The 15,110-nt window shown below is 35.6% G+C and overlaps 1 protein-coding gene and 1 long non-coding RNA gene across 4 annotated transcripts in view; one reads left to right on the top strand and one right to left on the bottom strand.

Moving 5' to 3' along the window:
* Positions 1-9,882, bottom strand: part of LOC150019823 (protein MFI-like) — a 50,385-nt gene extending 40,503 nt beyond the window's left edge. For 2 of the 3 annotated variants that reach the window (XM_090266697.1, XM_090266699.1), the window contains exons 1-2: positions 9,818-9,867; positions 1,466-1,554 (exon numbers count right to left, since the gene is read on the bottom strand). In XM_090266697.1, coding sequence (XP_090122823.1) covers positions 1,466-1,546 — 81 coding nt within the window. In that variant the 5' untranslated portion in view covers positions 1,547-1,554; positions 9,818-9,867. Of the gene's footprint in view, positions 1-1,465; positions 1,555-9,817 lie in introns of all 3 variants that reach the window. The other variant, XM_090266698.1, reaches the window with a different exon arrangement.
* Positions 1-15,110, top strand: part of LOC150019821 (uncharacterized) — a 121,173-nt gene that overhangs the window by 53,209 nt on the left and 52,854 nt on the right. The window lies entirely within an intron of this gene.

Below are 15,110 nucleotides of genomic sequence, written 5' to 3'. Positions count from 1 at the left end.
TTACCAGATAGCTCATTTAATGTTTTGTTTTTTTTTAGAAATAAGCCTGCAGGGTTTTTTCTCTCTCTTAATGTTATATATCCCATCTACCGACAGATTTTTGACTAATGTTAAATATCTATCTACCTGCAGGTTTTGGTCTTCAAGTGAGAGTGGAGACACATGGTACAGTTGTTCCATGTATAGACCTTCAATCAGCCCCCAGGTCTCCACTCATTTTCTTCCAAGCCTTTTAAATTGCCAACTCCTAACTGATATTCTTTCTAGGGTCCCAATGGCAAACCAGCTCTCTCACTGGAGCCCCTTTGAAGTGTACCTAGGTAAATTTTCTACACAGTTTGTTTAACAGGATGCTACAATCTGTTTTGGTTTTCCATAAATGAGATAAAATTTACTTGATCACAAACTCCTTTCTTTTATAGATTAAGTCTCGGTATGTTGTTATTTCTATGGAGTTTTGGAGGAAGAGCAAGTGAAAATGTGTGCTCAGTCTACCATCTTGTTAACACACACACACACACACACACACACACACACACACACAACTTGTTTGTTTATATACATGCTCTCTCTACTGAAGCTCCTTAAGGGCAAAGAAGTATTCTAAATTGCTAGCACAGTGCCAGGAAAATGAAGGCATGTGGCTCATTGGATTTCAATATAAGGGAAGTTACAAAGCTTAAGCCTAGGTGACAAGTATGCTCACTGAAACCATGAAAGGAACAGATTTTAAGGAAAAAGTTATTTTAGTGTTGAAAATCAATAGTTACCCCCAGAATAGGTTTTATGTCTTTCATAAAGGCAGTAGAGGCAAATAATGGAAGCTACTTTGCAAAACTTGATTAACTGATACCAAGATATTCTTGTGTGCTAGAAACAGAGCCATACCATTTCACACAAAATTATCAAGCAGACAGAGAGCTGCTGCTATCAGAGAGAAAAGAGTGAAGTCATTTTGGTCTTGGCTCTCACCTAACCAGATAAATCTACCTGGAATATTCTTTACTGGATAAGAAGACGAGCTCTACCCACATTAGAGAATGATAAGAAACTACTACATTAACCCAGGTGTGGTGTATTATTGAACTTTAAGTCCTCAAGAGTAGGTACTGAATTTATACTTAATGAGTGAATGTACCCCTAACACCTGCTCACGAACCTGATCCCAAAGTCAAGAAATAAAGTTTTTAGGGGTGAAATCCAAATGATCCAATTAGTGATACTTTCATTGACAGTAGCTGTCATCAAAGTGCCTGGCCCAGTTCAGGAACACCATAAAAATATTTGTGAGGCTAATGAGATGATTAATTAATGATCTCTTTGAAACTTTTTAAAATGTGTGCTTTTAAAGCAAAGGGTTGTATACCACTTTGTAGATATACTAAAAACTACTGTAATGTACACTTTAAACAGGGGAACTTTATATCTAAGTTATATCTCAATAAAGTTGTAAAATAATCCTCACAAGGAATCTTTTCCAGGCCTTCTGAATGACTCTGGCAGCTCTATCCCTCTTTGTAAATTCCAGTTCTTGTATCCAAGGCATTTAAAGTCCTGAAAGAAAATAAGAAAAGTGGTTATATTTAAAATTCTTTACTCCATTATGAAACTGTCACTAGAATGCAATGAAAATTAAATAGAAACTTGTATGAATGAAGGAAATAATGTATAAATAATGTCACATTAAATTTACAGTAGCAATATGGTTCTGAGATGCTTTATCATAGTCCTAACCACGTGAGTAAATGTTGCTTTAAATTTTTAAATTCTGAACTTTACTTGTAAAAATGCTAACTCTAAAAGGATTTACAAATCCCAAAGCCCTGAAGCATTTAAACACATAACATACATCTACTAATATGTGCATTATATTTAGGAAGACAGAGACCAAACAGAAAAACTGTCTAAAAGATATGCCATTTATTATGAAAAATGAAAGTAAAACATATATACATATATATAATGTCTTTAACTTTTTTCTCTTTTGATGCTAAAAATTATTTGGAATCTTAGAACTAGATACTTTCTTCCAACAGTATATTGCTGAGTTTTAAAAGCTGACATTTTTAAGAGTAGGAAGAAAGTGCTCTATGAAAAACCATCTTACTTTTTTTTCTTCAAATATTTTTAATAATATAGGAGGCATGGGGATATAGAGTGAATCTTTGGGTCTGAAGTAGTATTGGAGTTTAAATATTAACATATACTACCTTACACTTAGTTGTGCGATCTTGTATGTTATTTAACTTTTTCCAACTTCAGTTTCCTCATCTGTAAAGTATGGGGACTCATAGTACCTACTTCATAGAATTGTGGGGAATAAGTCAGATAACATAGGTAAAGCATTTAGTGTACTTTCTGGGCCATTTGTAACCATTCAATAAATCATACCTATTATTATACAAACTATTTTCAAATATAAGAACAATGAATGTACACTATTTGGGATAAAAAGTTTGATATAATGAACACTTTAAACACAATTATTCTCAATTTACAAATAACTATTGGTGCAAATAATAGTAAGGAATGATATTTGAGGCTTAAAAGATTTGTCAGTTTTGATCAAGGGATAGTATTTCAAGATATACTCTTTCTAGCCAGCAGGTGGAGAAGAAACAACGTGTAGTTTGTGTATTTCAGAACACTTCAGGAAAAATTTTTTTTGGTGAATAGTGTGATAATCAATTTTAATAATTTTTAAGACACTCGCTGTTTCTGTCACTAAAAGACATAAATACAGCCTGGTGTTTCTCAGTGCATTGAGCGCTGGCCTGCAAACTGCAAGGTCCCAGGTTGGATTCCCATTCAGGGCACATGCCTGGGTTGCAGACAATTCCCTAGTAGGGGGCATGTGACACACAACCCATCAATGTATCTCTGACACATTGATGTTTCTCTTCCTTTCTCCCTCCCTTCCCCTCTCTCTGAAAGTAAATAAATAACATCTTTAAAAAAAGAGATAAATACAGAAGATAGCTTTGCCATCTGAGATTTATCATAACTTTAAAAATCATATCTGAATTTTTATTTTAAAATGTGAGGAAAAAATAGAAAAATAATTATACTGAATTTTGAAACATGGTTACCTTGATCATTACTTTTTTTGTGATAAAGTTCTAACTTTATTATTCATTTTTTGACCAATCAATGGTAGCCAAATCTTGTCATTTCTTTTTGATCTGTTGTTTGTAATGTGGCCTTTATGATGAAGATTCATTACTCTTATATTTTCCTGTCCAATTCTTTGTCACTGGTCAACATACAGGATACAGGTATTTGGTATTCACAAATAACCAAAGAATCAAGATAATATTTAAATATCTGAAAAATATGCAAATATTCCCTACTTAACATCTCATTACTGTTTAAAATCCAAAATCACTCATATTATTGCTTAGATTTATTTACTTTAAAAGTTATTATATAAATAATAAATACATTCTTGTAGTAAACATTTCAAACAATATAGAACAGTAGAGTGAAAAATCCTCCATTTCTTCTAGGCCAGTCCTTTCTTGAGAGGTGTATTTGTGTACATGGTTATGTATGTTATATATACACATGTGCACACCCATCATACAGGATTGTTTGCATTAATGTGATAAAATGATACTTATTTTGTTTTTTTTTAACCTAACAATATGTGTTAGAGGCTTTTCCAAGTTAATACATATAGATCTTCCTCATTCTTTTTATAGGTGCACAGTATTCCTAAATATGGGTATGTCATAACTTGTTAATACTTTACTATTGGACATTGTGATTGTTTCTATATTTTGCTGTTACACATACAAAATGAATACTCTTATACATCAATTTGTATATATGTAGAACTATTTTTGTTAGACAGATTTTTAGAACTGAAATTGCTATGACATATATTTAACATTGACTCTCTCTGGAAGGGGATACCTGAAATTGCTAAGTGATAGTCTCAGGGGAGCGACCAGGGTGACTAAGGGGATTGGCTTAAGGAATGAAAATGAGATTTTTCCCCCCAATATACTCTATTATACTGTGTAATTTTGTTTTTACAATGTGCATGTAGTTAAGATATATGTAATTACATTAAAATTTATACACATTAAGATTTTGACAAAGCCACACTGTCCACGAAAATATTGATTTACACTTATAAACATCCTATGAGTGTTTAACTTCTAGATTTTACAAAAGTGAATCATTAAACATAAATGGGACATCAGGACTATTGTGGATCTTTTAATATTTTTTGCAATAATTAAATTATGATCTTATTCTCGTTATCATACTTAGTGATTTAAGGTATAAAGCAGTGTACATGTGTGAGAGATAGCAGAGACAGCATTAGTGCTAATTCATAAAGATTACGTAATTTCCCCAAATACATCCTCAATTTTGTAGGTAAAAATTAAAAACTGGGTTTTAAAATTTTATGTTAATTGTGTAAACATTCTGAACCCGTTTAATTGGGTACTTTGACTTAAAAAATTTCACGCTGGCTTCCTGCACACACCTGCTTTCCACTTATGAAATGAAAGCTAAAGGTTGTTAGGTGCTGACAAATCAGTAGCCTTTTTATGTGTATTTGTTGAACATGTTTATTATCTACCTCACCCCCCTACAATGTTAGTTTGCTTAAGGCATACTCATTTCTTGCTTATTACTACATATCGCATTTCTAGAAGAGTAGGTGATCAATAGATACTTGCCAGCTGACGGAATAGGAGATTGGTTAAGTAAATGATGCATTCATACAATAGAATCCTATGAAAATATTAAATGATGCTGTAAATGTACACACTGATATGTAAAATGTTTCATATCATAATGTGCATCTCTTAAAGAGCAGCTTGTTAAACACCTTCCTGTGATAGCTTCCCCCTCCCCTATTCAAATATGTGTGTGTATAACTATGTAGGTATAATTATGAATATCATGTTAACAATGGTGATAGAATTAAGGAGGAATTTAAAATGTCTATTTTTTATTACTTCTATAATGAACATGTACTACTAGAATAATAATATGAATTTCTAAAAATTAGTTTGTCACCAGCAAGAGAACAATTCATTGCAGGCTTGACCTGAAAATTTAAGTGGGTTGGTGTGCAGCTCTTGTAGGTGGCTCTCTAAAATTGTGCTCCTTTGAGTGTTCTCCACAGACCTACATCAATCTCTGAACTTTATGTTTCCCGGTGAGATAAAGAAATTGAGAGTTAGAAAATTTTACAGCAATTTGACATTGCTGTGGGGCACAAACACATGGTCAGTGGGCTTATAGTTCATATATCTTTATTTTTTTCTTTCTCTAGTAATTCATTCTTATTTTATTTTACAAAAGGTCTGCAACACATTGGTAAATAATTTTAAAAAGGTTATCCACCACTGAAAATTGCTCTAAAGTGTAGTCTTGAGATTAGGCCCAGGAATTTCATTCAGCTGGTTTCCTGTAATGTCAATAGTATCTGCTTAACCTTCTAGCAACTGATACCTGATACCAATACCTGATACTCTATATATATCAGACCCCACTTGGAAGGGTCTTAATCTTGCTTAAGGATCTTGTTTTTACTGTTGTTTCCATCTCATTGTTTAGACTGGCTTAGTATGATGTGTGTTGGAAATCAGAATCAAATTTTAACATTTCTTTAATATCATGCAGTGATCAAAAAGCATTTTAAATAAATATTTATTGGGAACTAATACAGTAAGTGACAAAGGAGGCTAAAAGTTCTACATATTATGTTACTTCATTATTGTTTAAGAAACCAAAATGGAGTGAGCTATTTACATATCCAAAGAGCTTTCTAGGCAGATAGAATATCAAGTGCAAAGGCAATGAAACAGGAAGCTGGCACAGGAAGGCCTGTGTGGCTTGGACTACCAGAGGGAAGATAAGAGATAAAAGCAGTTATGTAGTGGGATAACAGATTACATAGCACCTTTGTAAAAAGTTAGAATTTTATTTTAAGTGTGATGGGAAGCTACTGGTGGGTTAGACCAGAGTAATAGCTGACCCGTGTTTAAGTATCACTCTGAAAGCAGGCAAAAGAAAACAAAAAAAGCGATTACTATGGCTCAGCCATGAATAATTATACAATACCAAAATGTATGATGCAATGGCAGCAATACACCATAATTACATACCTGAAAGAACAAAAAATAGGTCTCTTTCAGGCACTCTTTACCAGAGCTAGCTAGCTATCTTCCCTCGAGCCTATCAGGCATAATTAACTGTTGTTTCCCTGAGCCTCTAGTCCCAGGATTTGAGAGATTACTGAAAAGCATCCCTTCTGGGAGATACCCCACGCAAGTGTTTTAAAATCTACACAAATAAGACATGCGAGACCAGAGACCTCAACCGTGTTCCCAAAGATAGCAGCAGAACAAACTGAAGCCTGCACAATCAGGAGAAATCTCCTAATTTACAACAATTGCCATGACTACCCAGCTCCATCCCCCTCCCCCTTTATTACCCAATAAAAACTCACAGCCCCAACTTTTCACTGCTAGTGTATCTCTTCACACAGGCTCCTTTCCCTCTTGGAAAGTGAATAAAAACTGCTGTCTGCTTTTTCTTCTGTTTGTGAATTCTTTCACAGCCTGAGACAATGAGCACCCTACTATACCCTATGATAGCACCCATGATAATGTGAATTTGGCTATAACATGGTTGGTGACTTGCTCCTGTTTCCAATGCAGCCTTACCCTGGATATTTATTATTTTGTAATAACGCAAACTTACACTGTATGAAGTTAAGTTTTTGGAACCTATTCGGTGTTATGGCAGGGTTTTTTTTCTTAAATTAGGAAGATGAGGGTAGGGGATGAGTGTATGTACACATATATGTGTATTGTGGTGGTTTGGTATGAGAGCTAAATTCTCAGTTTATATTGTAGGAGGTTATTAGAAATAGGTAAATCTAAGAGAAATCAATAATAAATAGAATAATATGTTATTTAAAATATAAGGATAAGGACCAAAAGAAGTATATGTGCAATGAAGAAGAAAAAACACAGTAGTGGAATAAAGAATGACAGGAGTACTTCAGCAGAAGTAGTCAGAGAAGGCCTAATGAGGAGACATTACTTTTCATGATGCAAACAGGCAATGACAGAAAAGTGGCTGAAAGGAAAAAAAAAGAGAAAAAGAAAATCTGTCATTGGAGCTTAGAGAAGAGACAGAGGTGTGGTAGATAAGGTAAAAAAAGTAGGCAGGGTCAGGGTGTAATTATATGGGATATTGAGTGGCATGGTTTGTGTAGTGGGATGGAACTGGCTTGTACTGGCTCAGTAAAACCAAATTTTAAACTTTCAAGAATTTCAGAGCTGGTTTTTAAACACAATCATTATTAAAAATTAAATTATTTAAACTTACAATTAAATAAAGGTAATAAATACTCAAAACTCATCAGTTACTAATTATTTTACTATTACTGGGGATCAGAATATTCCATCCCCAAATAGGCCACTTAGACATATTTTGAGCTAAAGATAATTGAGAAACAGCAGATGTAGGAAAAGCTCTCTACCCTGTGATAAGCTGCCTAAAAGAAGGAGGTAATTTCCCTTTGTGAAGGTGTTCCCCCTTTCCTTTCCCATACCACGAGGAAGAAAATGACTAGTATCACTGGCACTGAGGTGAGTCTGCACAAATGAACCTTATTCAAATAACCCTTATCTTCCAGTAGTTTACTCCCAAACCTCCCTTCCTATGTCTTGTCACTTCACAAACTTATCTCCATTTGTTAAATGGTATATAACACTAACAGCCTCTTTGGGTTCTCATTTTCCTTTCTATGTGCATGAAAAGTTAAAATATACATTAACATCAAATAAAAATTTTATACCTTTTCTCCTGTTAATCTGTCTTTTGTCAGTTAAATCTGCAGGCTTCAATCACAGAACCTTACAGATTAAAGTTTTTTCTCCCCATCACTTTATTTTACTTCTACTTATTTTCTTGAGGTTATTTATGTTTATTGCAAGGTTTCTCAACAGTGGCACTATTGATAGTTTGGGCTGGATTTGTTGTGGCAGTTGTCCTATGCATGATAGGAAGCTTAGCAGAACCTCATGTCTCTACCCTCCAGATGCCATTAGCACAGTTGTGACAACCAACCAAAAATACCTCAAGACATTGCCAAATGTTTTCTGGGGAGCAAAATCACCCGCAATTGAGAACTATTGGTCTCTGCGTATTATCTACTGATCTCTACGTGGTGGAAACATTTCATGACAGTGCACTGCTACACATCTCTTCCCAATTACTGAGGCCATGACTGTAGCTTGGAATAGGGCCAGGATGATAATATTTACATCACAGGAATCTGGAAATACCACAAATCTGGGCTTGATTTATTTTTGGTTGGTCGTCTAGATTTAAGAAAGTAACAATGAAAATGTTAATGCACACTGACTTGTATGTCACCATTACGGTATGAATAGCTCAAAATATTGATGAAATATCTTCCAGTATTCAAAATTACCTGATTCAGAAATGAGTCTTTCCCATTATTAAGGAATAATTAAGTTCCATATTATTTCAAGAAAGAACATGCTCAGTTGTGTCAAAAGCAGCTGGAAGGTCAAGTAAATTGAGAATAAAATAGATTTGGCCAGATAAAATTAATGGTGTCCTTGGTAGGTATCGTTTCCGTGGAGTAGCAAGGGATGGTTGAGGAAGTAGGGAAGTCGAAAAAATTGAGAATAGTTACAATTCTGTGGAGTTCAGTTAGGGAGCAGAGACATGGGGTGGTTGCTAGATGGCGGACATGGATTCAAAGGATTATTTTTTTAATATGGGAGATAACGCATGTTAAGGTGTTGTTGGGTATGATCTAGTAGTGAGGGAGAAATTAAATTGTAAAAAAGAGAAACTGAAGGGTAAATGTCTTTAGAGTAGGTTTGAGGACAAGGTCCAAGGAAGAAAAGGGAGTTAAGGACAGTTTAGGCCCTCAGATAACAAGATGGATGTCATATAGTTATTTCAGGGCTCCAAATAAATAAACCAATGTGAGAACACTTCATAAATCCTAAGATACTAAAAAGTACTGTCAAACTACTGTTTAGGTAATAAAAGGTTTTCATGCATATTTTGAGATAAGAGTTTTGTCTGTCCCAAATCAGTAACTTCAAACATATGGCTCCGCTAATCCATTCAAGCTTCATGAGAAAAAGCCTACAAGATAGGCTCCGTTCCATTTACTTTAAAAGTTGAAAATTATTAAAATTAATACACTGACATATGAACCTATACTTCCCACTTCGTTTCTTCTACTGTTTTATTGAATAAAGAATTGTTTCGTGATCTTTAGTTTCGCTTTTCCTTTTTTTATGTGATTTTTTATTATCAATAACAGATGAAGAACTACTACTACTCCTTAAAAACGCCTTTCCCTTTTCCATCTGTAAATAAATAAATGGAAAAACGGAAAACCATTCCATAGGTGGAACAGAAAAAAAGTGAGGTAGATTAACATGTATTTCCCCCTCGGCCGAAGGTGGACGAAACAGTATCCTAGCAGAGCTGCGGGGAATGAAAACTGGGAGCGCGCAGATGGGCCGGTAGCTATTTCCAGCCAGAGCGACGCCTGTTCACCCAGGGCGAGGAGAGGAAGCGCGGCGGAAGGGATTAATCCTGGGCAACACTAAGGACAGGCAGAAGGCCTAGTGGGGGCTGCAGAGAAAGGAAACTCCCTTAAAGGGTTGTATAGAGTGCAGACCTCAAAGGCAAGCGGCATTTAGGTCTCTGAAACAGAGTAGGCTGAAAGCAGCTTCCCTAACGACAAGTGGTACAGACTGAGAGGGGCGGGGGAACGCCATCACGTCACCTGCCAATCGCCGCTGACCTGGGCTGCCTTCCGTCCTCCGTAAAGAAACGCAAACGGGAGTGACGTAATTCTAGTTCCGTTCTTCCTGGCCTGATCCTTAGCCCCGCCTCTTGACCCCGCCCCTCGACTCTGATGTTTTCTCCACCCTTGAGAGCCCTCCTTGTGATTGTCGGAGGTTTTCAGGCAAAAGTTTTTAGAAGAGAAACGAAAGTGATTTTTCTGCGGAATTGAACTAAATATATTATAAATTCCGGTCACTTCAACCAGGATTTTCAAGATTTTGGAGAAATACAGGGAACTCTTCTCTATTTAATTAATTTATTCATTTGTAAATAAGAAAACTGATCTTACCAGTAATTTGACAAGTCTTGCTCAGGATCCAGAAATAAGTGACACGTCGACTGATACTTATAAATTGAAGCTATTCAGCTGGTTAACCATAAACCGATTTTAGGTGAAAACATATGACTTCTTAAATGAATTTCTAGATAAACAAACTATATCACTACTGAAGATCTAAAGCCAGTTTGATTCTCTTAAATTTAAATATCTCACATTTTGGCAATCGTTTTGTTTGTCAATGATCGTTGCAATGTCGAATAATCTTGTTCAGGAACTGCCGAGCTCTATTTCCTTCCTATGCTCATGCATGTAATATAATTAGTTTGTAAGAAAGATGAAGGACTAGGGGATAAACACCAGAAGAAAAATTTCCCTGTATAATAAAAACATTTGTTCTAAAGAAATTCCCTGTAGGCGAATTTAGTGATTCCCTGAGCTTCCAGAGTTCTTTAAATTCATTATCACAATCATAATAAGCATGAAGGGAGATCTTTCATTCCCTTTCATGTAGTTACTTTGATGCATAAATACACAGTAGCTATGAATAATAAACTATAGAAATATAATCATGGAAACATTATGTATACCTGTACTTAATATTTTAATCTAGTAGAAACTATCTAAAATTTAAAATTCAAAACTAAAAAAATGCACATCGATGAAGGTACTTATGTCACTGAACTGTACTCTTAAATATGGTTAAAATGGTAAATATATTTTACCAAAATTTAAAAAATTAAAATTATAAAACTAAGCCAGTAAGTAATTCAGAAAAAAATAGTTTTAAACATAGGAAATGGAATAGAAAAATACATTTAAGGAACACTACCTTGTTTATATATTACTTTTAAAATAAGCCCTACATATTTTTAGTGACATGCCTATCTGAATTACTAAAAAATTAAAATAGTTACTATTAAAGCACATATTATTTTGCCTCTACTATGATTCAGAAGAATTCACTAATTTCTTAGTAATAGGCTCAGACCTCTTTTTACTGCTCTAATACATGTAAACATTGTTCAGTTCTTTAAAAAAAGTATTGTTCTTTAAAGTAGCTACAAAGGATCATTAATATTCAAACTATCAGGTTTTCTATTTAAGCATTTATATACACCTGTTTAAATCTAGGAATACCTTACCAGGAAATGCAACTCAGAGAAAGTTCTTGGTGGTTTTATAGAAATCTTTCCTTCCTTCCTTCCTTCCTACCTTCCTTCCTTCCTTCCTTCCTTCCTCCCTCCCTCCCTCCCTTCCTTCCTTCCTTCCTTCCTTCCTCCCTCCCTCCCTTCCTTCCTTCCTTCCTTCCTTCCTTCCTTCCTTCCTTCCTCCCTTCCTTCCCTCTGTTCTGCATATCCTTATTCTACTTCTCGTCTTTTTTTCTCTCTTTTATTTTTCTTATTATACAACATGTAGTATTATGTTTATAAAATTTATTTTCTTGCCTTCCAGTTACAAGGCAAAGACAAGAGATGAGGAAACAAAATGTATTAGTAAATGAGAAGAGGAACTATTTTGTGCAGAGGTAGAGGAGTCACAGTTACATACCATTTCTCTCCTCTACAGCTTTGGCACTGGAACACACCCAAACAATGGATAAGATGACTCTTGGATGTGAGCACGGGATCTTTTTATAAATATCTCATGTAGTAGAAAACCACTGTCATACATGAGTAATGGGTATGGGTCAAATGTACAAGTCCTGCAGTGGCCTAGAGGAAGCCAGAAGGGCCTCCAAACAGACATCAATACTCATGTTATGAGGTTTAGCAGTTTGAAGAGCCAATTCTTTGCACAGAAATCTGTCTTTCTCATCCCCATGACTCATGTTAAGGATTTCCATTTCTTAAAAGGAGCTTATCAATTGACAATGCTAGTAGCAATGAGTGAGTGAACAAAAATCAAGATGTGGGCTCAGATGGTTTAACTATGTAAATCTATTATTGTATCATACTTAATACACATTCTAGAGTTATTCAGAGGGAACAGAAAACTTTCCTTGTAGTAACCAGAACCCTTGTTATAATATTCTTCCCCTTCACAAGTCTTGATGTCACCCCAAAGTATTCCAAATCAAGGAATCACTTAGTGAATCACTTTGATTTTGAATAAGAACATGGGGCAGAAGACAAGCCATTTTCCATGGAGGACTCATTTAGTTCCCACCCAGGTGGCAGATCTCTGTTTCATGGCTGCAGTGCTAGTGGTACTAGTGAAACCGATGATGACAGGAGGTTCTTGTTACTCTCTGGGGAAGAGAAAGTTAAGGGGGTTACAGTGTGAAGGGGTAACAGCTTTCCTTTTTTCCTTGAAGTGTGGTATTTATTACTGTCCATTAATTTACATTAAAGGTGTGGATAGTAATCCCTAGAAATCATAGTGAGAGACCTATTCCTGCCTATTTATAAGTATCCTCTTACCACATGCTCTGAATTAAATTATATGGGGCTTGGTTAATACATATATTAACTGTGAGGCTCAGATATTTATTCCAAACCTTCTAGACTGAGAGTAATCTGGCTACATAATTCCCTTGCATCAAGCATCAAGCTTCATGATACAGGGGGTCCGAAGTTTCCAGGCCCTTAGGGGTGTTACGAACATATCTGGTCGTTAACTCTGGTTCCTTATATAGAGTTTCAAAAACCCTTAGAACTTCTTGAGTGATAGAACTTTTTTTTAAAGAAAATGAGGTACTCATGGTGGCCCCTAGATAGCTTCAGAATGAGAATTGGTCACCAGAAACACCAAGCACATGATTAGAGGTTGGGATTTTCAGCTGTCCAAACTCCTGGCAGAGGAGAAAGGCTGGAGACTGAGTTCAATTACATGGCCTGTGATTAAATCAGTCATGCCCACATAATGAGATCCAAAAAAACACTCGATACCAAAGCTCAGTGGAGTGTCCCGATTGGTGAACACGCTGATATCCAGGGAGGGTGACGTGCCCTGACTCCCCAAGGAGAGGGCATGGAAGCTCTGTGCTTCCTCCCAGACCGTGCCCGCTGTGAATCCTTTAAAAATAAAACTGTAATAATTCAGTATGGCATTTTCCTGGGTTCTGTGAGTTGTTCTAGTGGATTGTTGCACCCGAGAAACGGTCATGGGAACCCCTGAATCTGTAGCCAGTCAGGCAGAAGTGTGGATGGGTTGGGGACCTCACTTGTGGTTGATGTCTGTAGGGGCGATCTGATGGAACACTGAGCCCTGAAACCTGGAGAGTCTGACACTAGATCCAGGTGCTTACCATCAAAATTGTATCGAAGTATACTGAAGGGGGGTGGGGGTGGGGGGTGAAATAGAAAGAGGTAGCTCACAAAAAAATTCACTTTTTTCTCTCTGCATATTCCTCTCCACCTGCCCACTTCCTGGATTTGTTATTTCTTCCTATAGAATAAACAAACCTCAGTCTCTTACTGTCCTTGTGTCTAAGAAATGTTGCAGTGTTTATTATCGGAGTAGTTTAGTGACTTTATTTTCCACACAGCCCTACAGAGAGAACTTGGCTTAGAAGAGATTTAACTTTGATCTTGGTATCCATAATTTCCACACAAGAGGTTGGCATAAGCGCCCGTAGTTGAGAAAGGGTAAACTGTGATTCTGAGCATAAAAAAAGGATTTTTACTCTAGCGATTTTGTCCTCAACTATTTGAAGTCAAGCATGCCTCACCACCACGAGGATGAGTTCCTTTCCCAACAAACAAGAAATTTATATTTCTTCTACCTTGACCTTATTATGACACGGGAGCATCTGCCTCTCCCTGCCTGCTATGGATGGAAAGTTTGTACCCAACCTTCCCTAAACTAATGTGTTAAAACCCGAATCCCCAATGTGATGGTATTTGAAGACAGAGCCTTTGGGAGGTAATTAGGTCACAAGGATGGAGTTACCATGAAGAACTAGGGCCTTTATAAGAAGGGACACACTTTATAAGAAGGTGTCAGTCTGCAAACCAGGAAGCAGGCTTTCATTAGACACTGGATCTATCAGCACTCTGATCTTAGACTTTCAGCTTCCAGAACTGTGAAAAATAAATATTAGCTGTTTCAGCCACCCAGTCTATGGTATATCTGTTATAATGGCAACTTGAATAAGACACCGCACAAATTGTATTTTCAAGTGAAATAACTAAAAGTAATGGTGTCAAGTAAAACAATCTTTTCCTCTAATGTTAGATTTCTACTCATTAAGGATTGAATGGTGGTGATAGAAATTTTGGTTCTTTTACTCATGAAGACTTAATGGAATTAAAATTAGACCAATCCAGTTACAAAAATACCAGGGCTCTAGGTGGCTACAATCTCTTTAAAAATGTTTTTCAAAATTTTATTTAAAAAATTTACTTTAACTTATATAAAATTCTAGACATAGATATAAAAACAGCATAATGGAAAATATAAATATCCATTTTATTTTCCTATGTATATCTTTTCGTGCATTTGTTGTCTTCTGCTAGGTTTGCATTTCTTTATTTTACAATCTGATACACACTTCTAGTAAAAACATTTTAAATATCATAGACAGGTATAACACATAAAGTATACATTCCCTTTCTCCATCCCCTCCTCATATATTGGTGAATACCATTTCAAACTTTCAACCACATGGATATATTTTTTTACATAAATGGATGCACATTACACATGTTTTTCAGAAAAAACTTGATTTTTTCACTGAACACTATTATGGAAATCTTTCATGATGGTCCATTATTTTCAACTGTATTCCTTGATGTATCCAATACTATTTAGCCAATTTCTTAATGACTATTTAAGGTGTTTTCAACATGTATTAATAAAAACAATGCTGCAAAAAATGGTGGTAGCTTATTTAGACAAATGCAGTTATATTTACTTGCATATCCTTACATCCCTCTCTTCCTTTCAAAATTCTGATTTATTTTTATGAAAGTTGAAGTGTTAAGAATGACTAACTGTAGGTAACGTGAAC

Source organism: Furipterus horrens, unplaced genomic scaffold, assembly GCF_987537825.1.
Source record: "Furipterus horrens unplaced genomic scaffold, mFurHor1.1.pri manual_scaffold_2, whole genome shotgun sequence".
Taxonomy (NCBI): Eukaryota; Metazoa; Chordata; class Mammalia; order Chiroptera; family Furipteridae; genus Furipterus; species Furipterus horrens.
Note: the sequence above shows the minus strand (reverse complement) of the source record. Positions and strands in the feature narration are given on the sequence as shown.